At 42.5% G+C, this 26747-nt stretch overlaps 1 protein-coding gene across 4 annotated transcripts in view; it reads left to right on the top strand.

Annotated features, from left to right (window-relative positions):
• LOC120430744 (low-density lipoprotein receptor-related protein 2) overlaps positions 1-26331 on the top strand; it is a 129473-nt gene extending 103142 nt beyond the window's left edge. For all 4 annotated transcript variants that reach the window (XM_039595870.2, XM_039595853.2, XM_052706541.1 and 1 more), the window contains 10 exons: positions 1709-4516; positions 4581-10438; positions 10498-10904; positions 10968-12472; positions 12532-12844; positions 18446-20214; positions 20273-20437; positions 20499-20751; positions 20811-21061; positions 25203-26331. In XM_039595870.2, the coding sequence (XP_039451804.1) occupies positions 1709-4516; positions 4581-10438; positions 10498-10904; positions 10968-12472; positions 12532-12844; positions 18446-20214; positions 20273-20437; positions 20499-20751; positions 20811-21061; positions 25203-25426 (13553 nt within the window). In that variant the 3' untranslated portion in view covers positions 25427-26331. The remainder of the gene's footprint in view (positions 1-1708; positions 4517-4580; positions 10439-10497; positions 10905-10967; positions 12473-12531; positions 12845-18445; positions 20215-20272; positions 20438-20498; positions 20752-20810; positions 21062-25202) is intronic.
• Positions 26332-26747: the final 416 nt, after the last annotated feature.

The following is a 26747-nucleotide window of genomic DNA, read 5'->3' as shown; positions in this document are numbered from 1 at the left end:
TTGTCAATTTTGTCAATTTTGTCAATTTTGTCAATTTTGTCAATTTTGTCAATTTTGTCAATTTTGTCAATTTTGTCAATTTTGTCAATTTTGTCAATTTTGTCAATTTTGTCAATTTTGTCAATTTTGTCAATTTTGTCAATTTTGTAAATTTTGTCAATTTTGTCAATTTTGTCAATTTTGTCAATTTTGACATTTTTTACAATTTTGTCAATTTTGTCAATTTTGTCAATTTTGTCAATTTTGTCAATTTTGTCAATTTTGTCAATTTTGTCAATTTTGTCAATTTTGTCAATTTTGTCAATTTTGTCAATTTTGTCAATTTTGTAAATTTTGTCAATTTTGTCAATTTTGTCAATTTTGTCAATTTTGTCAGTTTTGTCAATTTTGTCAATTTTGTCAATTTTGTCAATTTTGTCTATTTTGTCAATTTTGTCAATTTTGTCAATTTTGTCAATTTTGTCAATTTTGTCAATTTTGTCAATTTTGTCAATTTTGTCAATTTTGTCAATTTTGTCAATTTTGTCAATTTTGTCAATTTTGTCAATTTTGTCAATTTTGTCAATTTTGTCAATTTTGTCAATTTTGTCAATTTTGTCAATTTTGTCAATTTTGTCAATTTTGTCAATTTTGTCAATTTTGTCAATTTTGTCAATTTTGTCAATTTTGTCAATTTTGTCAATTTTGTCAATTTTGTCAATTTTGTCAATTTTGTCAATTTTGTCAATTTTGTCAATTTTGTCAATTTTGTCAATTTTGTCAATTTTGTCAATTTTGTCAATTTTGTCAATTTTGTCAATTTTGTCAATTTTGTCAATTTTGTCAATTTTGTCAATTTTGTCAATTTTGAAATTTTTTGACAATTTTGTCAATTTTGTCAATTTTGTCAATTTTGTCAATTTTGTCAATTTTGTCAATTTTGTCAATTTTGTCAATTTTGTCAATTTTGTCAATTTTGTCAATTTTGTCAATTTTGTCAATTTTGTCAATTTTGTCAATTTTGTCAATTTTGTCAATTTTGTCAATTTTGTCAATTTTGTCAATTTTGTCAATTTTGAAATTTTTTGACAATTTTGACAATTTTGACAATTTTGACAATTTTGACATTTTTTACAATTTTGTCAATTTTGTCAATTTTGTCAATTTTGTCAATTTTGTCAATTTTGTCAATTTTGTCAATTTTGACAATTTTGACAATTTTGACAATTTTGACGATTTTGACAATTTTGACAATTTTGACAATTTTGACAATTTTGAGTTTTTAGTTTTAGTTTCAGCATTAAAAATGACAAAAGACGAAATTGATTCCTTTTCCAAAATGGCGGCCAATATGGCGACTGTACGAAGTCGAATCTATCGATTCTAGAACGTCAAAAGATCTGTGAAGAGACTCTTCCCACCAACCAGTCCACAACAGTTTGTGTACTCGTTACTGCACTGAACATCCCCCCTCATAATTAGCTGCAATGAGTCGTTCAGAGCTATTACACTCGCTGAACTGCAGTTGTTGGCCAGCGCAGTAATTGAGTCTGGAATACCGTGAAGCACATAAAATCAGTGTAGTACGTACTTAATGTTGCTGCTGGCTTGTACTATTTTTCTGCGCAATCACAATTGACCACACCATAATGACACTAAATTGTTTAAATTAATCTCTCGAGACTTCCTGTGTTTCATTCTCGTGTTTTCTCTCTCTCTCTCTTCACAGCATACCGCAAGTGTCAACCGGAGGACATCCACTGCGGGGCGCCGACGACGGGTCTGCTGTCGCCGGTGGGCCGCGCCGCCAACATTTGCGTGCCAAAGGAGAAAAAGTGCGACGGTTATCTGGACTGTCGGACGGGGGTGGACGAGGACGGGTGCCCGGGGACGGCCTGCCGGCTCGATCAGTTCCGGTGCGCCAACGGGCAGCGCTGCATCGACACGGCGCTCAAGTGCAACCACAAGAACGACTGCGGCGACAACTCGGACGAGCTGAACTGCAACTTCCCGCCGTGCCACGGGGGCCAGTTCCGGTGCGCCAACTCGCTGTGCATCCCGGCGACGTTCCACTGCGACGGCTACCACGACTGCTCGGACGAGAGTGATGAGGCGAACTGCACGGCGATCGCCTGTCCGGACAACAAGTTTTTGTGCCCGAGGGGTGGACAGAACGGCCAGCCCAAGTGCATCCCCAAGACGAAGCTGTGCGATGGGAAGCGGGACTGCGAGGACGGGACGGATGAGGAGACGGCCTGCTCGACGGCGTCGTGTCCGGCGCTCGGGTGTGAACACAAGTGTGGACCGTCGTTGACGGGGGGTGTGTGCTACTGCCCACCGGGAAGGACACTGTCGGCGGACAACCGGACCTGCGCCGATCTGGACGAGTGCACCGTGTGGGGTCACTGCGATCAGCTGTGTACCAATACGGACGGGTCGTTCATCTGTGCTTGCGCCAGTGGGTATACGTTGATGGACAAGTCGCGTTGCGTGGCGCCGACGGCGTCCAATTTGGAGCTGATCTTCGCGTACGATCGAGCGATCGTACGGATGAGTTCGCACGGGCAGGACTTCAGGACGATTGCGAACGCAACGGGAGCGAGTGGGTTGGCGTATCACTACGGCAAGAATCTACTGTTCTGGTCGGACATCAAGACGAGGAAGGTTCAGTCGCAGGTGCTGATGGACGGCGGTTACGGAGGGCATGACTTCACGCTACCCGGAACCTGGGCACCGGTCGCGATCGCGATCGACTGGATTGGGGACAAACTGTACGTGGCGGATCTCGTCGGCCAGAAGGTCGACGTGTTTGAGCTTGACGGACGGTGGCACGCCGTCGTACTCGGATCGAACCTCACCAGTCCAGCGGATATCGCACTCGACCCAACCTCCGGTCTGATGTTCGTCGCTGACGGAAGTCACGTCCTGCGCGCCCACATGGACGGAACGCACGCCAAGTCGATCGTGTCGGAAGCCGCCTACAAAGCGTCCGGAGTCGCGGTAGATGTCGTCGCGAAGCGAGTCTTCTGGTGTGACTCCCTGCTGGACTACATCGAGTCGGTCAACTACGAGGGCGAGTACCGCGTCATGATCTTGCGAGGTCAACAGGTACCTTCCCCTTCCCGACTAGCTCTCTTCGAGAACCGTGTCTTCTGGACGGACGCCACCAAGCAGGGCATCATGTCCGTGGACAAGTTCGAGGGATCCTCCAGCATTCAGTCGATCTTCAAGGCCAAGGACATCCGCGAGCCGAAGGCGATCATCACCGTGCACCAACTCACCCAACCCAAAGTGTCCAACCCTTGCGGCACCAACAACGGCGGATGCTCGCAGATGTGCGTGGTGACCGCCGTCCAGGGCGCCCCATCAGGCCTAGGCTACCGCTGCGCCTGTCACACCGGTTGGCAACTCTCCAAAGATCTGATGGGCTGCCACCTGGTGCGTCAGTTCCTCATGTACTCCCAGCAACGGTTCATCAAGGGCAAGGTCCTGGATCCAGTGATCGAGGGCTTCAACGACGCGATCCTCCCGGTCGTCTCACGACGAGCCCGCTTCGTCGGCCTGGATTTCGACGCCGTCGACGAGTTCATCTACTACTCGGACGTCCTGCAGGACGTGATCTACCGAGTGCACCGCAACGGAACCGGTCGCGAGATCGTGCTCGCCTCGCAAAACGAAGGTGTCGAAGGCCTAGCCGTCGATTGGGTGTCCAAGAACCTGTACTACATCGACAGTCGCAAGGGAACGCTGAACGTGCTGTCAACCCGAACCGTCCAGTACCGACGAACCCTGCTGAAAAACCTGAAACGCCCCCGCGCGATCGTAGTCCACCCAAACAAGGGTTACATCTACTTCTCCGAGTGGGACCGCCCCGCCAACATCAGCCGAGCAAACTCAGACGGAACCGGCCTCATGGTCTTCAAGAACGTAACCCTCGGCTGGCCCAACGGCCTCTCGATCGACTTCAAAGCGGATCGCGTCTACTGGTGTGACGCCCTGCTCGATCACGTCCAGCACTCGAACCTCGACGGAACCGACGTCAAAACCGTCAACTCCCGACTCATCCGCCACCCGTTCTCGATCGTGATCCACGAAGACTGGATGTACATCACCGACTGGCGGCTGGACGCGATCGTCCGGCTCAACAAGCTGACCGGCGAGCAGGAGGAGATCATGGTGCGGGAACCGCAAACCAACCGCCTGTACGGCGTCAAGGTGTACAGCCACGAAACGCAGTACGTGGACTCGACGCAACCGTGCTCGCTGAACAACGGAGACTGCGAGAAGCTGTGCTTCGCCGTGCCGAGGAACGACTCCAGCGGCGGGCTGTCCGTCAAGTGTGGCTGTCCGTACGGGGAGCGGCTGGCGGACGATGGCCGCCGGTGCCTGTCGGATCCGAACGCGGAACCGCCGCTACAATCCTGTCCGAACACGTGGGACTTTACGTGCAACAACCAGCGGTGCATCCCGAAGAGCTGGATCTGCGACGGGGATGATGATTGTTTGGACAACAGCGACGAGGAGCAGAACTGTACGAGTGAGTATTTTGAGGTTAAGTTGATGTAATCATATGTATCTCTAACGATCAACCCTTTTCACAGAACCAACCTGCGGTGCCAACGAGTTCCAGTGCAAGTCGGGCCGCTGCATCCCGCTGAACTTCCGGTGCGATCACGAGAACGACTGCGGCGACCATTCGGACGAGTTCGAGTGCGGGAACGTGACGTGTGCGGCTTCGCAGTTTGCGTGCGAGAACGGGCGCTGCATTCCGAACATCTGGAAGTGTGACAGCGAGAACGACTGCGGCGACGGGTCGGACGAGGGGGATTTCTGCGCGGAGAAGACGTGCGCGTACTTCCAGTTTACGTGCCCGCGGACGGGTCACTGCATTCCGCAGAGTTGGGTGTGCGACGGGGATGACGATTGCTTCGACAAGCAGGACGAGAAGGACTGTCCGCCGATCACGTGTTTGGCGAACCAGTTCAAGTGTAACGATTTGAGACAGTGCGTTGAGGAGACTTACAAGTGCGATGGCATTCCGGACTGTAACGACGGTAGTGATGAGTTGGGTTGTCCGACGATGGAGCCGAATCAATGTAATCTGGAGAAGCACTTCCGGTGCAAGAGTTCCGGGGTTTGCATTCCGGTGGCGTGGCATTGTGACGGATCGAACGATTGTGAGGATCACTCGGATGAGGAAGAGTGCGGAAAGATCACGTGTCCGAACAACTTCTACAAGTGCAAGAACAGCAAGTGCGTGTACAAGTCGTACATCTGCGACGGTAAGGACGATTGTGGTGACAACTCGGATGAGGGTGTCGAGCATGCTTGCGTGACTCCACCGCTGAGATGTCCGCATGGACAGTGGGCTTGTCCGGGAATTACGGGACGGTGCGTGAACATGACTTCCGTTTGTGACGACGTTGAGGACTGTCCGAACGGAGCTGACGAGGGACTTGGATGTGATCTGGCTCAGTGTCAACATCAGACCGGATTGTGCTCGAACGGATGTCAGAAAACGCCAAACGGTGCCCTCTGCATCTGTCCACCTGGAGAAGAACTCGGACCGGACAAGTTTACCTGTCAAGATTTGAACGAGTGCGATCCTCCGGGACTCTGCTCGCAGATCTGTACCAACACCAAGGGATCGTACTTCTGTTCCTGCACGGACGGATACATCCTGGAACCAAACAAGCACAGCTGCAAGGCGGTGAACCATTCGTCAGCCTTCCTGATCATCTCGAACCGACACTCGATCTTGGTTGCCGATCTCAACGAACAAGGTCTGGAACGCGTGCCGATCATCGTGGAGAACGTGGTCGCGACCGCTTCCAACATGCACACCGGCACGATCTTCTGGAGTGACATGAAGCTTAAGAAGATCTCCCGACTCGATCGCGGCCAGGAACCACAGGAGATCATCTCAACCGGTTTGGACCTGGTGGAAGGACTCGCGTACGACTGGATCGGCCAGAACCTGTACTGGCTCGACAGCAAGCTGAACACGATCGAGGTCTGCAACGAAAACGGCTCCAACAGAATGGTCTTAGTTCGCGAGAACATCACGCAACCTCGTGGAATGTGCCTCGACCCAAGCCAGAACGCCAAGTGGCTGTTCTGGACCGACTGGGGCGAGAATCCTCGCATCGAGCGTATCGGAATGGACGGAACCATGCGCGAGACCATCATCAACACCAAGATCTACTGGCCCAACGGGCTAACGCTGGACATCTCAACCCAGCGAGTCTACTTTGCCGACTCCAAGCTGGACTTTATCGACTTTTGCTACTACAACGGAACGGGACGTCAGCAGGTGCTCGCAGCCAGTCACTACCTACTTCACGCCCACTCACTGTCACTCTTCGAAGACACCCTCTACTGGACGGATCGTCAGCTGAACCGAGTTCTGTCCGCCAACAAGTTCCGCGGAAACAACCAAACCGTGGTGAGTCACCTCATTTCCCAACCACTCTCAATCCACGTCCACCACCCCTCCCTTCAACCACTGTACGAGAGCCCTTGCAAGGGAGCCCCGTGCCAGCACATCTGCCTGCTCAGCCCATCCGAGAAGACCAACTACTCGTGCAAGTGCAAACCGGGCTACAAGCTGATATCCGAGGGACGCTGCGTCGAAGAGGAGAACGCCTTCCTGATGGTCCTCAAGGGTAACCAGATCGTGGACGTTCCGTTCAACGGAGGTGACGCCCGCGCTGGAAGTCTGATCCCGGTGGTGGGAATCGAAAGCGGCATCAGTCTGGACTACGATCGCAAGGGGGAGACGCTGTTCTGGGTGCAGGGCAAGGAAGATGACGACGAAAACTGCACGATCTTCACGAGCCCGTACGGTGGGGGTAACAAGACGGACTTCTTGGGCGTCAACAACGGTTTGGTGGGAGCGGCTTACACGATCGCGTTCGACTGGATCGGAAGGAACCTCTACATCGGCAACAGGATCGCGAGCAACATCGAGGCGATCAACGTGGACGGCAAGGTCAAGTACCGAACCGTGGTGATGGTCAACAACGGGAACGCTACGTCGGTGAGCAAACCGAAGCAGATCGCGCTGGATCCGCCGAGTGGAAAGTTGTTCTGGATCGACGAGGGAGGTTTCGGCGTTCCCACCAAGATCGCGATGGCCAACATGGACGGTTCGAGTCCGGCGATTCTGGACGAAAAGGTCAACTATCCGGAATCGATCACGGTCGATATCGACAAGCGAACGGTTTACTACAGCACGCAGCACCCGCCGGAGGTGCGTTCGATCGATTACGAGGGCAACAACAAGAAGACCATTCTGAGTGAGGTGAACGCGATCTCCAAACCGCGAGGCTTGGGCGTTCTGGAGTCTCGATTGTACTTTATGGATCCGGTGTACGAGAAGGTGGTGCGGGTTGACCTGCCGAACGGTGACAACGCAAAGACGATCTTGGATAATGATGCCGACCTGAAGAACATGGTGATCTTCAAGAAGCGATCGATGCCGCAGCATCCGTGCATGATGAGCAACGGCGGTTGCGAGCACATCTGTATTCCGTTTGAGAACGGAGCTCGGGTGTGCGCTTGCGGAATGGGTTACAAGAAGGAGAACGAGGTCGTTTGTACGCCGTACAAGACGTTTGCCGTGGTTTCTCAGCTGGATATGACCCGTGGGTATAGTTTGAAGGACAGCTCGGAGGCGATGGTGCCGATCACGGGTCCGGGACATCACATCTTGCACGTGGATATTCTGTACCGCGAGTCGTGGATCTACTGGGTTGAGTACAATCGTGGACATTGGAACGGAATCTTCAGGATTCGACCGAACGGTACGGAGTTGACGAATATCATCAAGGATGGTATTGGTAGCAACGGAATACGAGGTATCGCGATCGACTGGGTCGCTGGAAACATGTACTTTACGAACGTATTCCCGCACGAGAACTACGTGGAGGTCAGTTGGTTGGACGGCACGCACCGTAAGATCATTGTAAAGACTACGAATGATGCTCCGAGGGAGCTGGCGGTGAATCCGATCAAGCGACTGCTGTACTGGATCGACTACGGACAATATCCAAGAATCGGCAAGTGCTACTTGGATGGGTCAAATTGGATTCCGGTTGTGACGTCGGGTATCTCGAACCCGCGCGATCTTACCATTGACATGCTGACGCACGACGTGTACTGGGTGGACTCCAAGCTGGACATGATCCAGAAGATATCGTACAGCGGCGGTAACCGACAGGTTATTCGGCGAAATCTCGCTAACCCGATGGCGATCGCGGTCTACCTGTCCGACATCTACTGGGTCGACCGAAACCTGCTTACGGTCTTCAAGGCGTCCAAACTGCCAGGCAATACCACACTTCCGGAGAAGGTTCGCACGAACCTGCAGAAGCTGCGCGACATCTCGATCTACGACATCAACAACCAACCGATGGACGACAACAATCCGTGTCTTCGACTCGGAAACGGCGGATGTGATCAACTCTGCTTCAGCTATCCACCGGAAGCGAACCAAAAGCCATCCTACAAGTGCGATTGCGCCGTGGGACGACTGTCTACCGACGGACGTCGCTGCGAGCAGACCGACGAGTACGTGGTGTTCTCGACCCGTACGGAAATCCGCGCGATCGAGCTGGATCCGGCGTCAACGAACGTGCCGTTCTCAACCGTTGCCAACCTGACGAACGTCGTCGGGCTGGACTTTGACTACGCCGACAACAAGCTGTTCTTCACGCAGATTCGTCCGTGGGCCAAGATCGCGTGGACGCCGGGCGATAAGCCGGATACGACGAAGATCACGCCGGTCATCAGTCGGGGAATCAATCCGGAGGGAATCGCGTACGATTGGACGCAGAAGAAGATCTACTGGACGGACAGCTCGAACAACTCGATCTACGCGATGAACTTGGACGGGTCGGATTTGGTGATGATCGCGCGGGTTGAACGGCCGCGGGCGATCGTGCTCGATCCGTGCAATGGAACGCTGTACTTTACGGACTGGGGACGGTTTGGGACTTCGGGGAAGATCTTCCGTACGACGATGGCGGGGTCGCTGAAGCGTGCGATCATCGATAAGGATCTGTCGCAGCCGAGTGGGTTGGCGATTGATTACGAGGAAGCGATGCTGTACTGGACGGACGCCGTGAGGGAGAAGATCGAGCGATCGAAGCTGGACGGAAAGGATCGCGAGGTGTTGGTATCGGCTACGATCTATCCGTTTGCGATCACGGTGTTTAGGAATTACATCTACTGGACGGATCTCCAGCTGCGGGGAGTTTACCGGGCGGAGAAGCATACGGGAGCGAACATGGTTGAGATGGTGAAGCGGTTGGAGGATAGCCCGCGGGACATTCACATCTACAGCCACAGTCGACAGCAGTGTCAGGCGAATCCGTGTCTGCAGAACAACGGAGGATGCGCGCAGAGTTGCCATCCGGGGCTTAACGGAAAGGCCGAGTGCAAGTGTGACGATTCGACGAAGCCGGTGAACGAGGGACGGATGTGTGCGCCGAAGAACCATACGTGCGACTCGAGCAAGTTCTACTGCCAGAACGGCAAGTGTATCTCGAGGATGTGGTCTTGTGATGGGGACGATGATTGTGGAGACAACTCGGACGAGGACACGAACTACTGTGCGTTCCATTCGTGCGGACCGAACGAGTTCCGGTGTAACAATGGACGGTGTATCTTCAAGTCGTGGAAGTGCGATCACGAGAATGACTGCAAGGACGGATCGGACGAGGAGAACTGCTCGTATCCACCGTGTGTTGATGGGGAGTTTACCTGCTTGAACGGGCGGTGCATTCCGCAGAGTCAGGTGTGCAACGGAGTCAACGACTGCAAGGACAACGCGACTTCGGATGAAACGCACGAGCGGTGTCCGAAGAACACGACCTGTCCGGCGAACCACCTGAAGTGTGACAAGACGAACATCTGCGTTGAGCCGTACTGGCTGTGCGATGGGGACAACGACTGCGGTGACAACTCGGACGAGGACGTGCTGCACTGTGCCCAGCGGACGTGTCCGCAGAACAGCTTCCGCTGTCCGAACCATCGGTGCATCCCGGCTACGTGGTATTGCGACGGAGACGACGACTGCGGTGATGGTGCGGATGAACCTCCAGAGTACTGCAAGTCCGAGGGAAGGACGTGCTTCGGCGATCTGTTTACTTGTGACAACGGTAACTGCATTCCGAGGATCTACATCTGCGACGGGGACAACGATTGTCTGGACAACAGCGATGAGGATAACCGGCACCAGTGTAACGACCGGAAGTGTGACGAGGAGACGGAGTTTACCTGCATGGAGAACAAGGCTTGGGCGCGGGCGCAGTGCATCCCGAAGAAGTGGATCTGCGACGGTGATCCAGATTGCGTTGACGGAGCGGACGAGAACACGACGATCCACAACTGTCCGACACCGCAGCCGTGCAGCGATGATCAGTTTGCGTGTGCCAACGGAAGGTGTATCAATCAGGTAAGGTCTCCACTTCTTCAAGATGTGAATTTAGAGGTGAACCATGTGTCTCTTTGAAGGGTTGGGTGTGCGACCACGACAACGACTGCGGCGACGGGTCGGACGAGGGCAAGAACTGCAACAGCCAGTACAAGACGTGTTCGCCGCAGGAGTTTACCTGCCAGAACTTCAAGTGCATCCGGAAGCAGTACCGGTGCGATGGGGAGGACGACTGCGGGGATCACTCGGACGAGGTGGACTGCAAGAAGGAGAACAACACGTGCCCGGAGGGCAAGTTTACGTGCAACAACGGGCAGTGCATCGATAGTCAGCTGGTGTGCAACAAGGTGCCGGACTGTTCGGACGAGTCGGACGAGCCGCTGCACTGCAACGTGGACGAGTGCGCCAAGGTGGAGATCCACCGGTGCGGCCACAAGTGCGTGGACACGCTGACCGGGTACTACTGCGATTGTAACCATGGATACAAGTGAGTATTAAGGATAATTTGAGGTTACAGCTGAAACCTAACCCCAAAATTGTTTCTTTTCAGACTCCTAGAGGACGGCAAGGCGTGCGCCGATATTGACGAGTGTATCGAAACGCCGGGTGTTTGCTCGCAGCACTGCTCCAATACGCCGGGTGGGTTCTACTGCAAGTGTGACGAACGGTACTACGAGCGGCAGAACGACGAGCACACGTGCAAGCGGAAGGACGCCACCGAGCCGTGGTTGATCTTCAGCAACAAGTACTACGTGAGGAACATGTCGGTTGACGGACGGCAGTACAATCTGATCCACCAGGACTTGATGAACGTGGTGGCGATCGACTTCGACATGAAGGAGGAGGAGATGTACTTCTGCGACGTGACGGCCAAGACGATCTTCAAGAGCAAGTTTGGCGCGATCGTGGACGATGTGAAGATCGAGAAGGTGCCGGTGATCAAGCATGACTCGCACGGCTTGGAGGGCATTGCGATTGATTGGGTTGGAAGGAAGTTGTACTGGTTGGATAGGCACTCGAAGAATTTGGACGTTTCCGAGCTGGACGGAACTAAGCGGAAGACGCTGAAGAGTGGAGTGGTGGATCCTCGAGCGATCGTGGTTCATCCGGGTATTGGATATCTGTACTTTACCTCGTGGCATCTGCAGGCTTACATCGCCAAGATGGGTATGGACGGGTCGAACTTCACCAGGATCTTGACCTGGGAGGACGACATCGCCTGGCCGAACGCGCTGACGATCGACTACTTTACCGACCGTATCTACTGGGCGGATGCTCACTTGGACTACATCGCGTTCGCGGATCTGGAAGGTCGCCATCGGCACGTGGTTCTCTCCGGTAACAAGGTTCCGCACGTGTTTGCGCTGTCCATCTTTGACGACATGCTGTACTGGACGGATTGGAACATGAAGGCGATCATCCGGGCTAACAAATTCACCGGACAAAACTTCACCGTGATCAGAAACACAACACATCGACCGTACGATGTCCACATCAGCCACCCGTTGAGGCAGGTCCCGTACAACAACCCCTGCGGACAGACCAACGGCGGTTGCACGCACCTGTGTCTGCTCGCCCCACCCCTCGAGTCGACCTACCTGAACGTCGAGGGCTACATCGAGGAGGGCGCCCCCAGCTACAAGTGCGCCTGCCCGAACCAGTTCTACCTGGCGCGAGACATGAAGACCTGCATCGCCAACTGCACGAGCGGTCAGCATCGCTGCGGCGGAGCCGACGAGAAGTGCATCCCGTGGTTCTGGAAGTGCGACGGCGAACCGGACTGCAAAGACAAATCGGACGAACCGGAGTCGTGCCCGGCACGGCACTGCCGAGCGGGTACCTTCCAGTGCGGCAACGGAAACTGCACCCCGTCGACGACGATCTGCGACGGCACGGACGACTGCGGCGATAACAGCGACGAGCAGAACTGCGACCTGCCCTGCCCGGTGTCGGACTTTAAGTGCCGCTCGAGCGGACGCTGCATCCTGGACAGCTGGAAGTGCGACGGGGATGCCGACTGCAAGGACGGCAGCGACGAAGATCCGGAGATTTGTCGTGAGTACCACTTCTTCAAAACTTGATCGTTTTAGAAACCTAACCTCACTTTTTTCCAGACAAACGATCGTGCGATCCGGACACGGAGTTTAGCTGCAAGAACGGCCGCTGCATTCCGAAGCTGTGGATGTGTGACTTTGACAACGACTGCGGGGACGATTCGGACGAGCCGGCGTACATGTGTCGGCAGCGGAACTGTACGACCGGATGGTCGCGTTGTCCGGGCCAGTCCAACTATCGGTGCATTCCGAAGTGGTTGTTCTGCGACGGGAAGGACGATTGTCGGGATAATAGCGACGAGCTGCCGGAGAACTGTCCCAAGTGTAACGCGGAGACGGACTTTAAGTGCAACAACAACCGGTGCATTCCGAAGTGAGTGTGGGGGGTTTGGACTCAGGGTGGATACTTAAGTCGGGAAAAAGTCTGGGTATTGCGAAAAAAATCTCGATAAGCGGGATAGTTTTGGCAATTAGCAACATTTATTCGTAATGTTCGGACAACTTGGGAATTAAACAGTTTATATTTAAAAAATCAAGAAAATCTTACGATTTTTAAAAGATAAATTGACCAAATTGACCTAATTGACAAAATTGACAAAATTGACAAAATTGACAAAATTGACAAAATTGACAAAATTGACAAATCGACCAAATTGATCAAATTGACCAAATTTAACAAATTTAACAAATTGACCAAACTGACCAAATTGACAAAATTGACCAAGTTGACCAAATTCACCAAATTGATAAAAATTGACCGAATTGACAAAATTGACCAAATTGACAAAAATGACAAAATTGACAAAATTGACAAAATTGACAAAATTGACAAAATTTACAAAATTGACAAAATTTACAAAATTGACAAAATTGACAAAATTGACAAAATTGTCAAAATTGTCAAAATTGAAAAAAATGTCAAAATTGTCCAAATTGTCCAAATTGGCAAAATTGACAAAACTGTCAAAATTGTCAAAATTGTCAAAATTGACACAATTGACACAATTGACAAAATTGACAAAATTGACAAAATTGACGAGATTGACAAAATTGACCAAATTGACAAAATGGACAACATTGACCAAATTGACAAAATTACAAAATTGACAAAATTGACAAAATTGTCAAAATTGACAAAATTGACAAAATTGACAAAATTGACAAAATTGACAAAATTGACAAAATTGACAAATTTGACAAAATTGACAAAATTGACAAAATTGACAAAATTTACAAAATTTACAAAATTTACAAAATTTACAAAATTGACAAATTTGACAAAATTGACAAAATTGACCAAGTTGACCAAATTCACCAAATTGATAAAAATTGACCAAATTGACCAAATTGAATTGACCAAGTTGACCAAATTCACCAAATTGATAAAAATTGACCGAATTGACAAAATTGACCAAATTGACAAAAATGACAAAATTGACAAAATTGACAAAATTGACAAAATTGACAAAATTGACAAAATTGACAAAATTGACAAAATTGACAAAATTGACAAAATTGTCAAAATTGTCAAAATTGACAAAATTGAAAAAAATGTCAAAATTGTCCAAATTGGCAAAATTGACAAAACTGTCAAAATTGTCAAAATTGTCAAAATTGACACAATTGACACAATTGACAAAATTGACAAAATTGACAAAATTGACGAGATTGACAAAATTGACCAAATTGACAAAATGGACAACATTGACCAAATTGACAAAATTACAAAATTGACAAAATTGACAAAATTGACAAAATTGACAAAATTGACAAAATTGACAAAATTGACAAAATTGACAAAATTGACAAATCGACCAAATTGATCAAATTGACCAAATTTAACAAATTGACCAAACTGACCAAATTGACAAAATTGACCAAGTTGACCAAATTCACCAAATTGATAAAAATTGACCGAATTGACAAAATTGACCAAATTGACAAAAATGACAAAATTGACAAAATTGACAAAATTTACAAAATTGACAAAATTTACAAAATTGACAAAATTGACAAAATTGACAAAATTGACAAAATTGACAAAATTGACAAAATTGACAAAATTGACAAAATTGTCAAAATTGTCAAAATTGAAAAAAATGTCAAAATTGTCCAAATTGTCCAAATTGGCAAAATTGACAAAACTGTCAAAATTGTCAAAATTGTCAAAATTGACACCATTGACACAATTGACAAAATTGACAAAATTGACAAAATTGACGAGATTGACAAAATTGACCAAATTGACAAAATGGACAACATTGACCAAATTGACAAAATTACAAAATTGACAAAATTGACAAAATTGTCAAAATTGACAAAATTGACAAAATTGACAAAATTGACAAAATTGACAAAATTGACAAAATTGACAAAATTGACAAAATTGACAAATTTGACAAAATTGACAAAATTGACAAAATTGACAAAATTTACAAAATTTACAAAATTTACAAAATTTACAAAATTTACAAAATTTACAAAATTTACAAAATTTACAAAATTGACAAAATTGACAAATTTGACAAAATTGACAAAATTGACCAAGTTGACCAAATTCACCAAATTGATAAAAATTGACCAAATTGACCAAATTGAATTGACCAAGTTGACCAAATTCACCAAATTGATAAAAATTGACCGAATTGACAAAATTGACCAAATTGACAAAAATGACAAAATTGACAAAATTGATAAAATTGACAAAATTGACAAAATTGACAAAATTGACAAAATTTACAAAATTGACAAAATTGACAAAATTGACAAAATTGACAAAATTGTCAAAATTGTCAAAATTGACAAAATTGAAAAAAATGTCAAAATTGTCCAAATTGGCAAAATTGACAAAACTGTCAAAATTGTCAAAATTGTCAAAATTGACACAATTGACACAATTGACAAAATTGACAAAATTGACAAAATTGACGAGATTGACAAAATTGACCAAATTGACAAAATGGACAACATTGACCAAATTGACAAAATTACAAAATTGACAAAATTGACAAAAATTGACAAAATTGACAAAATTGACAAAATTGACAAAATTGACAAAATTGACAAAATTGACAAAATTGACAAAATTGACAAAATTGACAAAATTGACAAAATTGACAAAATTGACAAAATTGACAAATTTGACAAAATTGACAAAATTGACAAAATTGACAAAATTGACAAAATTGACAAAATTTACAAAATTTACAAAATTTACAAAATTTACAAAATTTACAAAATTTACAAAATTTACAAAATTTACAAAATTTACAAAATTTACAAAATTTACAAAATTTACAAAATTTACAAAATTTACAAAATTGACAAAATTGTCAAAATTGACAAAATTGACAAAATTGACCAAATTGATCAAATTGACCAAATTTACAAAATTAAAAAAAATTACGAAACAGACGAAATTTTCTATATTTATTAAATATAACAATTTTAAGAATTTGCGATTGTTTAGAAATAACGAAATTAACGAATTATATGAATACAAAATTCTCAAATTTTTTATTTTTTACGAAATACCAAATTTTAAGAATTTTACGAAATTCGCAATAATTACCAAAATTACAAATTTCACGAATTTTGCATTTCTTGAGATTTTTTAAATTTTTAGTAGGTATTCTACAAATTTTTGAATTTTAACGATTTTTTGGGATTTATAAGCTTATGAATTTTAAAAAAATTGCGAACTTTACTAAATAAGAGAATTTGAGGACATTATAAAAAAAATTACAAATTTATGGTTTTTACAAACATTAAAAAATAAAAAATACAGATTTTAGGAATGTTACGAACTTAACAAGTTTAGATTTTTTTTTTTCAAGATAAAACAATTTTATATAATAATTTAAAAAAATACTTATTTCAGGAGTTTGAACTATTTTTTATGGAATTTGGAATGTTACGAACTCGACTTTCTTAATATTTTTAAAGTTTATGAATTTACAATTTTTACGATTTTTTAATTGAACTGAGTTTACCATTCATAGTTGAATCTTAATATTTAAAAAAAATACAGAAAAAAACAGATTTAAAAAATTTTCCGATTTTTTGAATTGTATGAATTTATTTATTTCGTATAATTCAGTAAATTCAAAAAAAAACTCCATGTAATTTTTAATTTTAAGAATGTTTCAATTGCTGCGGATTTTAGCAAAGTGAAAGATTTATGAATTTTCCCTTCTACAAATTGGATTATTTTTTTTGTCAAACTTCACGTTTTTTTGAATTTTAGGAATTCTATATTTTTTTTTTCTGGTTTTAAACAATTTTAAGATTTCCAAGAATTTAACAAATTAAAAAAAAAAATCAGAAGCTTGCAAATTTTATAAATATTCCGAATTTTACAAATTACGAATCGATGGTTTAATTTTTTTTTATGAATTTTAATGTGAGGCTAATTTTACCACATTGTAAATATTTTATAAATTTCAGAAATCTTACTTATATGACGTTTTTTTATGTTAAATTTTACCAATTTTACCAATTTTACAAAATTTTATATTCAATAAATCAAGAAAAATCCAAAGTTAAGAAATTATTTTTTTTATTAATTTTGTAATCTATACGAATATAACGAGGCTTACAAGTATGAAGAATTTGACGAAAGTTTTAAATTTTCAAAATTTGTTCAAATTACAAATTTCACGAAATTTAAGAAATTTGAAAATGTAACAAATTTGTCAGGTTTAAGAAATTAAAAAAAATATCATGAAATTTAAGAATTACAAAATTAGAATTTTAGAATTTAAGAATAAAATGAAATAAATAGATTTTTAGAATTTTAAAATTTTGGAATTTAGACATTCAGAACAAAATAATTCAAATATTGTATGTTTTAAATCATTAAATTTTAAAATTTTGAAATATTTTTTTTTAATTTAATAATTTTTAAATTCTTTAAAATAGCAAATTTCAAAAATTTTCAAAATGTAAAATTTTTAAATTTTATAATGATCAAATTTTATTATTTTATAATGTTAGAAAAAATTTATGATTTTATAATTTTATTTTTTTTTCATTTTAAAAATTTCATAAGGCTGGTACAAATATTTTTAAAAGTTTTTGTCACCCCCCCTTCAAAATTGGCCCGAAAAATCAGGGGGCTTGTTATTTAATTTTTTATATATTTTTATTTTTTTGCCCCCCCCCCCCCCCTTGACCTCGGCCAGGGCCGAGGGACAAAAACTTTTTTAAATGTTTGCATCGGCCTAATTTTAAAATTTATAATTTTACATAATACATTAATTTTGTAAGTGTTAAAATTTTATTATTTTGCAATTTTAAAATCTTTTAGTTTTAAAATTTTATGGTTTTAAAATACACTCAAACCCCGATGGTTTGACACCAACTGTTGTCAAACGAACGGGGTCACTTTTTACTTTTACACCCCTTCTACACGGAGTTCACACACACTACCAAACTTTTGTTTTGATAGTGAGCGTGGGCGCCGTGTAAAAAGTGACCTACCAACGGGGTACAAACTAAAAAAGTGTCAAACGAAAAATTGAGCAACCACCGGGGGTTGAGTGTATTATCATTTTAAAATTTCTGAATTAAACAATTTAAAATTTCGTTTTGTTCAAACCTTATAATTTTGTAATTTTATAATTTTTAGATTTCATCCTTTTAAAAAAAATCATTATTAAATTTCTTATATTCAAATTTCATAATGTTCATACCTCAGAATTTAGACATTTTTGATAATTTAAGAATTTTCGAATTCAATAATTTTCAAATTTTATAATTTTTAAATTTTATAATTTTCTTTTTTTTTAATTTTCAGATTTTATAATTTTTAACTCTATGAATTTTAAAATTTGAGAATTTGAAAATTATAGAAAAAAATAGTATTTTAAATTATTAAATTTGAATTAATTTTTACAATTTAATTTTTTTTTAATTTTCCAGGAATTTTGAATTCTATTAGGTCGCTTTCTAACTCTTCCTTTCCCTTTTCCAGACAATGGATGTGCGACTTTGCGGACGACTGCGGCGACGGGTCGGACGAGTCGGACGCGCAGTGCAAGGGCAAGTACCGGGAGTGCTCGGAGTCGGAGTTCCGGTGCGGCAATGGCAAGTGCATTTCGAGCAGGTGGCGCTGCGACCATGAGGACGACTGTGGGGACAACTCGGACGAGTTCAACTGCGAAGGATTCGCGTGCAAAAACGGAACGTTCCAGTGTACTTCTGGGCATTGCATTGCTTCGTACTTTAGGTGCGACGGTGATCGCGATTGTCGGGATATGTCGGACGAGATTGGGTGCCCGCCGAGGTTCCCTGGGGGAAGGTATTGTCCGGAGTCGCGGTTCCAGTGTGCGAACAATTTGTGTGTGTCGCCGTCGGATCTGTGCGATGGAACGGATGATTGCGGGGATAATTCGGACGAGGCGGCTTCGGTTTGTACCAACTTTAACTGTGACACGCTGAGGAGGTTCCAGTGCGCTAATCATCGGTGTGTGGCGAGGTATCAGATCTGCGACGGAGTGGACAATTGTGGGGATGGGTCGGATGAGAACAATATGACGCTGTGTGCGACGCGGCAGAAGTCGTGCGATTCGTACACGCAGTACCAGTGTGCGAACAAGAAGTGTATTGATCGGGCGCAGATTTGTGACTATGCGGATGATTGCGGGGACAGTTCGGACGAGCTGGGATGTCACCACACGAGTACGTGCTCGGTGATGAACAAGGGAGGTTGCGAGCATCACTGCATGAATTTGACTGATGGTGGGTACATTTGTGCTTGCTATCCAGGGTTCATTATTGACGCGCAGAACAAGAAGCACTGCTTGGATATTGACGAGTGCGCGACTGGAACGCACAAGTGTTCACAGATCTGTCAGAATTTGAACGGGTCGTATGCTTGCTCGTGTCGGGATGGATTCCGGCTGGCGGATGCCGTTTCTGGAGTCTGCAAAGCTTTGAAGGACGACGTGCTGGTTGTGTTCAGCAGTGGTCCCGAGATTCGAGCGTACGATCTGAAGGTCAACGATCAGTTTGACGTGATCGGTGGCGAGAAGCGTATTGAAGCGATCGATTACAACCCGGAGACGCAGATGATCTTCTGGGCGGACAGCTACGACAAGACGATCAAGCGAAGCTACATGATCAACGCTTTGAATGGGGAGGCCAAGATCGGGTACGCTCAGGACCTGAACATGAAGGGTAACTCGAAACCAACGGCGCTGGCCGTCGACTGGGTTGCGGACAACCTGTACTGGGCGGAAACCGATCGTACCGGATCGAAACCACGAGGTCGTGTCATGGTGGCGAAGACCGATGGCCGGTACCGTCGTGCCTTGGTCAACGCTGGCCTCGAAGTCCCGACCTCGATCGCGGTTGATCCTCAACTGGGTCGCCTGTTCTGGGCTGACGCCGGTTCGGCTCCCAAGATCGAAGTGTCCTGGATGGACGGATCGAAACGACGCCCGTTGATCACCGAGGCCATCCGCCATCCGGCCGGTCTGACCATCGACTACTCCCAGGACCACATGGTCTACTGGGTGGACACCAAGCTGAACACGATCGAGGTCATGAAGCCGGACGGATCGATGCGCAAGGCCATCCTGAAGGGCGAGATGCTGAAGCACCCGGTTTCGCTGGACGTGTTCGAGTCGTACCTGTACTGGATCACGCGGGACACCGGCGAGCTGCTGCGCCAGGACAAGTTTGGCCGCGGAGTGCAAGTCGCGGTTCAACGAAGCCTCGCCAATCCATCTAGTTTGAAGGGTGAGTTGATCAGCATGTCTTCTTGTATTTCAACCTCTAATCTTCTTCTCCCCTCCAGTTTATCACGACCTTCGTTACAACACCTCGCTGAACAACCCATGCTTCAAGAACCCGTGCACGCACTTGTGCTTGCTTGTTCCCGGAGGACGACGCTGCTCCTGCCCGGACAATACCGTCCAGCAGACGTCGCACCGCAGCACGGCCGAGGTCGTTTGCGATGCCCGTGAGTATTCCAAACATCCAAATCATCCACAAGATCTTAACCTCAATTTCCCCCTCTCTAGCCGTGGAACGCATCCGGCCCTCGCCCCGGATATGCCCCTGCCAGAACGGTGGCCAGTGCCGCGAGGACGACACCGGCAACGAGCTGGTGTGCGTGTGTCTGGCCGAGTTCAGCGGCGCGCACTGCGAGTTCTACAGCGAGCGCATGTTCGGCTCCAGCCCGGGCAGCGCCGCCGCCATCTACATCCCGATCCTGGTCGCGATCCTGATCGCCGCCACCGTCGGGCTGTACTTTATCATCAAGAAGAGGCCATTGTGAGTAGAAGATGAGTCCTAACCTCAAAAAGATCACCCTAACCTCATTTTTCTTCCAGCGGCAAACCAAGTCTGACCTCGTCGCAGAGTGTGTCGTTCCGGCCGGGGACGAACGTGGAGTTCAACTCGCCGGACTTCCCCTCGAACAGGCCCCCCACGGGGGTGATACCGGCGGGAGGTGGTGTGGCCCCGCTCGACGGGTACAGCCTCGATACGCTCGGCAACAAGACGACCGATTTTAGCAACCCGATGTACGACGCGGTGCAGTCCGGGACGACGGCCGATCCCGGCGGCGTTGGGAACGGATCGGGTAAGTGGATAACGGAACATTTACAGGGATTAAGCTAAAAAATATGAGATAAACTATTGTTGGTATACCTATTTTTTATTTTGGTAATGGTAAATTGAATATTTAAAAATCATAAACATTTGCAAAAACTAATTAAAATTGTTGAAGTTGTGTTAAAATAAAATCAAATATTGTATTTTCATTTTAAAAAAACTTGTTAAAAAACTTTAATTTACTCCATATTTCCTAATGCTGTACAACACTTTTCATCGCTTGGTACCAAAGTTGTTAACAATAAAATTATCGAGGCTCGATAACGACAACGATAGTGCTAACGTTATCGTTATTTCAATAATTCTATCGGCGATAATCTTCCTAAAATCGATTGATTCAACCAATTTTCAATGCCATCACTAAGAATATATTTTTTGAAAATGTAGTAATTTTCATAGTACAGTCCAGACTCGATTATCCGAAGCCTCGATTATCCGAAGGATTGTATGGGACTTCGGATAATCGAATCACGAACCAAAATATTTTTTTTTCTTTTTCTTGTTTTAAATATCAAATTCGAGTTCTGCGACCCCATTTTGGTCAAATTTGAATAGTTGATTGCCTATTCAATAATAAAATGCATATTTTCAATATTTCGTCACCGCCATATTAGGGGCCATCTTGGATTTAAAAATTTTAAATCACTCTAGTGTAGTTTAGGGTTCACACTTAAGCTCAACAATAAAAAAAACCTGATTCGATTATCCGAAGTATTGATTATCCAAAGTGAAATTTTTCCGAGGCCTTCGGATAATCGAGTCTGTATAAATACTCAAAATTGTTCACAAAATACCGTTTTTTTTTGTAATGAAGTCAAATTTTCATAATTTGCAATATGGGTCATGCATTTTCACATTATTAGACTTTTTTTTCTATAAAATACTTAAATTTTCACAAAATACCGTATTTTTTCGAAAGTATTCAAATTTCGCTTCGTTTGATATCCATATTGAAAATTTTGAAAATTGAAAATTTTCGAAAAAGGCAGCATTTTGTTAAATTTTTAGGTTTTTACAAAACAAAAACTCTAATAAATTGAAAAAGCATACAAAATTTCACTTCGTTTGACACCCATTTTGCAAATCTGTAAGCATTTAAGTATTTTCGAAAAAATACCGCATTTTTTCAAAAATTTGTAAAAACTTTGTGTTTTGAATAAAGTGAAAAAGCATACAAAATTTCGCTTCGTTTGATACCCATACTGCAATTTTTAAAATTTTTGTGTAATTTCGAAAAAAATGTCTTTAGCACTTTCAAAAAAAAAAAAATGAAAAAAATTAAGTAACATATTTCTAAATACTTTCGAAACTTACGGTATTTACTGAACAATGTTGTGTATTAATACTTTGAAACTAACTCCATTTTCAAAAATATATATTCTTAGTGAAAGCATTGAAAATTTAACAAGATATGGTTGAATTAATCGATTTTAGAAAGATTTTAAAAATCAGTTATAGTTGGTTATCGGTGAAAACATTATTTTGAATTTTGGGTTTTACCAAAATAATGGTTTTTCTATGTCTTTGGAAATTTCCAAAATCATTACAATTTTTTATAATTTTTTTTTCATAAAAAAAAATTGAAAATGATTTTTTTTTGGCGTTTGTGTCAATGTTGCAAATTTCGTATTTTATGAAAAAATTAAATTTTTTACAGAATACTGAGTTTAAAAAAACTTAAATATGCAAAAAATCAAAAAAAAAATTACTGAAAATGTTTTTGGCGTTTGTGTCAATGTTGCAAATTTCGTATTTTATGAAAAAAATATTTTTTTTGCAGAATACTGAGTTTCAAAAAAACTTAAATTGGCAAAAAATTAAAAATCATTTCAAATAGAAATGGTATTTTGGTTAAAGAATTAATTTCACACTAAAAATTGAAAAAAATGGATATTTTAGACAATTTTAGTGATTTTAGTTAAAACAAATTTTTGCTCTCTTTGTTTCCATGTTACAAATTATGATAATTTTAGTGTTTTCATAAATGATGGACACTTTTTTTCTAAACCTCAGATATCCCCTATCCCTCTTTAGGCAATGTTTTTTTTCCTCAAATGTAGTGAGTATTATTACAACATTTTTACATTAACATTTTTTTGCATTTTGAGTGTTTTTAAAACAACATTGAATTAGGGGTATTCTAAAACATTCAAAAAGCAAAAAAGTTTTTCTATGTCGTTGGAAATTTCCAAAATCATTACAATTTTTTATTATTTTTTTCATAAAAAAATTGAAAATGATTTTTTTTTGGCGTTTGTATCAATGTTGCAAATTTCGTATTTTATGAAAAAAATATTTTTTTTACAGAATACTGAGTTTAAAAAAAACTTAAATATGCAAAAAATCAAAAAAAATATACTGAAAATGTTTTTGGCGTTTGTGTCAATGTTGCAAATTTCGTATTTTATGAAAAAAATATTTTTTATACAGAATACTGAGTTTCAAAAAAACTTAAATTGGCAAAAAATTAAAAATCATTTCAAATAGAAATGGTATTTTAGTTAAAGAATTAATTTCACACTAAAAATTGAAAAAGAATGATATTTTAGACAATTTTAGTGATTTTTGAAATTTTTGCTCTCTTTGTTTCCATGTTACAAATTATGATAATTTTAGTGTTTTCATAAATGATGGACACTTTTTTCTAAACCTCAGATATCCCTTATCCCTCTTTAGGCAATGTTTTTTTTCCTCAAATGTAGTGAGTATTATTACAACATTTTTACATTAACATTTTTTTGCATTTTGAGTGTTTTTAAAACAACATTGAATTAGGGGTATTCTAAATCATTCAAAAAGCAAATAGTTGTTTATGCAACAAGTTGCAAAAAGAAGATTTTTTTTAGCACGAGTTGTACATTTATCCAACGAGGTTTACTGAGTTGGATAAATACGACGAGTGCTGAAAAAATCAAGTTTTGCAACGAGTTGCTTACAACATTTTTTGCCATTCCGAAAAACGCTTATTTAATGGAATTTTATGTCAAACATTCATGTGTTTAGTAAATTCATCGTTCAAAACAAAACAATATTGAAAAATTTTACTTTTCGATACTAGTGCTGAAAAGTTCAACTTTTCAGCACACATTTCAGCACTGTTTGTCAGCACTGAAAGGTCTTAATTTTCCATTCTGTTACATTTGGTAGGGAAAAGTAGGCCGTTTCGTCTCTCCAGAAGGGCAGGAAAAGTTGACAGTTACACAGTGGAATTGCAAAAAAATAGTTTATTGAACCTTTAAAAAAACCATAGAATTATATTTTTTTATTTATTTTGAAATAAAAAAAGTACGATATTTTGTGCAAGTTTATGTGTTTTTTCATTAAAAACAAAAATGTTTTAATATTGTTGGGTATCAACGATAACAATAATATTTTTGATATCGTTCCGCGATAACGTTATTGATCATCAGTTATCGAGAAGAGACAAAATAAAATTTGTACAAGAAATAATTCTATAATTTTATGTATTTACCTTGAATAAAATCTTTTTCTAAGAAAAGCACCTTTCCAGAGTTTTTTTGAAAAGGTCCTATAAGCTATTGTTTTTCATATGTTTATAGGACCTAATAAAAAAAAGTCGAGATTTTTTCCATTTTTTTTTCTTGAATGTATTAAATAATAAAAAGCAAGCGCAAATGCAACAATTTTAAAAATAATTCGAAATTAAATAAAAAAAAACAGCTAAAATTTAAATTATGACTAACATTTTAATAGATTACAAATATAAAACATTATTTTCAATCGTAAATTTTGACAAAAGACACGAATGTCAATAAATATTTTTAAAACAGCTTAGAAAATTTTGTAGGCATAAACACGAAACGAAGATTTGGAAAAAATCAATCCAAAATTTAACGAGATTAAGTAAACGGAGAAATAGAAGGAACTAAATTGTCCGATCGAATAATTTATTTAAAATTTCAAATTAAAATAAATTTATGTTAGGTACTACATTACTAAGAATTAAGAAATCTTAGGCAAATTTTAAAGTTTACTAGGAAGGTTAATCAGTTTTGGGCATTTTTGAATTCCAAAATAAAAACATCACAAAAAAGATTGATTTTTCTTGTAATTTTTAAAAAATATCAATTTCCTTCCAAATTCTCCAGGTATCTACGAGGTCCCGTCCGACGTGAGTGCCAAGGGTGGCAAAGGGGGAGCCCCCTCTTCGGGGCCCTTCGTGGAACCCGTTTCGGCGATCCTGGCGCCGAGCAGTATAACGCACCGCACCTCCCCCCAGCTGCACCTCCGCCCCAAGGAGCTGAGCCCGTCGTCCCACGACACCGGCCGGGACACCCAGCTGCTGGTCGAGGAGGACAAATCCGAGTGCTGATGAGCTGAGGGAGAGGAGAGAGCGGAGCATCAACCAATGAGAGCGGGAGAGAAACATACACAGAGAGAATCGGAGCAATACCGTACACGTCACATATGCACACACTCACACAGACAGAAGAGAGAATGAAGAGAGAGTGAAGGCACGCACGCAGTAAGGCAGCTTCTAAAAAAAGTGAGAGGGTGTTAAAAAAGTAACAGAAGATGTGCCTTTTAATATTTATACTTTTTTTTTTAATTATTATTTTGTTGTTGATTGGAGCCAAGCTCAAGCGAAATGGTTGGCCAAAAGAAGGAAGTCGTTCCGGAGGGGTTTCCGGAACGGACCGGTGGCCAAGCGTGCGGTGTCAAACTTTGTGAGTGCATACACAAAACTAGAAAACGTCGAATCATTCCTGGTTGAGAGAGTTTTCTCAACTAAATATTTATACAGCAAAAGTGAGTGAGAAAAACTACGAAGATGAAGAAAACAAAAATCACAAGTGAGCTTTGTAAGAAACGTTTGTACATAGACTCTAACTGTAAGCTCGTTAAATTTTTAAAATGATATTTATAACTAGCTGAGAAGCTGAGCTGAAGCACAAAATACACACCAATTTGGAAAAGAAAAGTTAACGACATCATTTTTATCGCAAAAACTATTTTGTGAGGTCCAAGATATTCAAAATTTTAAAGACATGTTATTACTATACAAAAAAAAAATACATTACATTCAGTGTATGTTGCTTTTAAATAGAGAAGAAGAAACATAAAAAAAAACTGTAACATTTGATGACTGATTGTGCAATCGAGAGCGAGAACGCGAGAGAGAGAGAGAGTGAACACAACTCATGATATTCTTTGAGCTGAACGAGGTGATATTTTCTAACGCAAGCAGACACAAAATATTCAGCGCAAAAACAAACAGCATTCCTACTTGAGAGAGCAGCAAATCCGTCCACGAGAGAAACATTCCAAATTTGAACGAGAAAAAGCGAGAGTGCCTTTGTTTTTGATTCGGCTCATTCCGGCGGATATTTTGTACAAAGAACTGAATTACTGCTGAGGCGAAGAGAGCGCAGCAAAGCATATCAGAGAAAAAGCGAGAAACAAATAATATCACACACTTGTTAAACTTTGTAAACTATTTGAGCAGAAGAGAAAAATCAAAACAGAAAAAAAGCAAACACACAGTACTATTGAGAGCAAGAGCGAGAGAGAGCGAAACGTGAGTGATTTCCTAATTTTATTAAGCGAACCAAACGCGCAGCGGGGGAGCGAGAAACAGTTTTGAGAAGAAGAGGGCGAAGAGAGAGGCGAGCAATCGAGAGAGTTGCTCTGCT

This window comes from Culex pipiens, chromosome 1 (genome assembly GCF_016801865.2).
Source record: "Culex pipiens pallens isolate TS chromosome 1, TS_CPP_V2, whole genome shotgun sequence".
NCBI lineage: Eukaryota > Metazoa > Arthropoda > Insecta > Diptera > Culicidae > Culex > Culex pipiens.
Note: the sequence above shows the minus strand (reverse complement) of the source record. Positions and strands in the feature narration are given on the sequence as shown.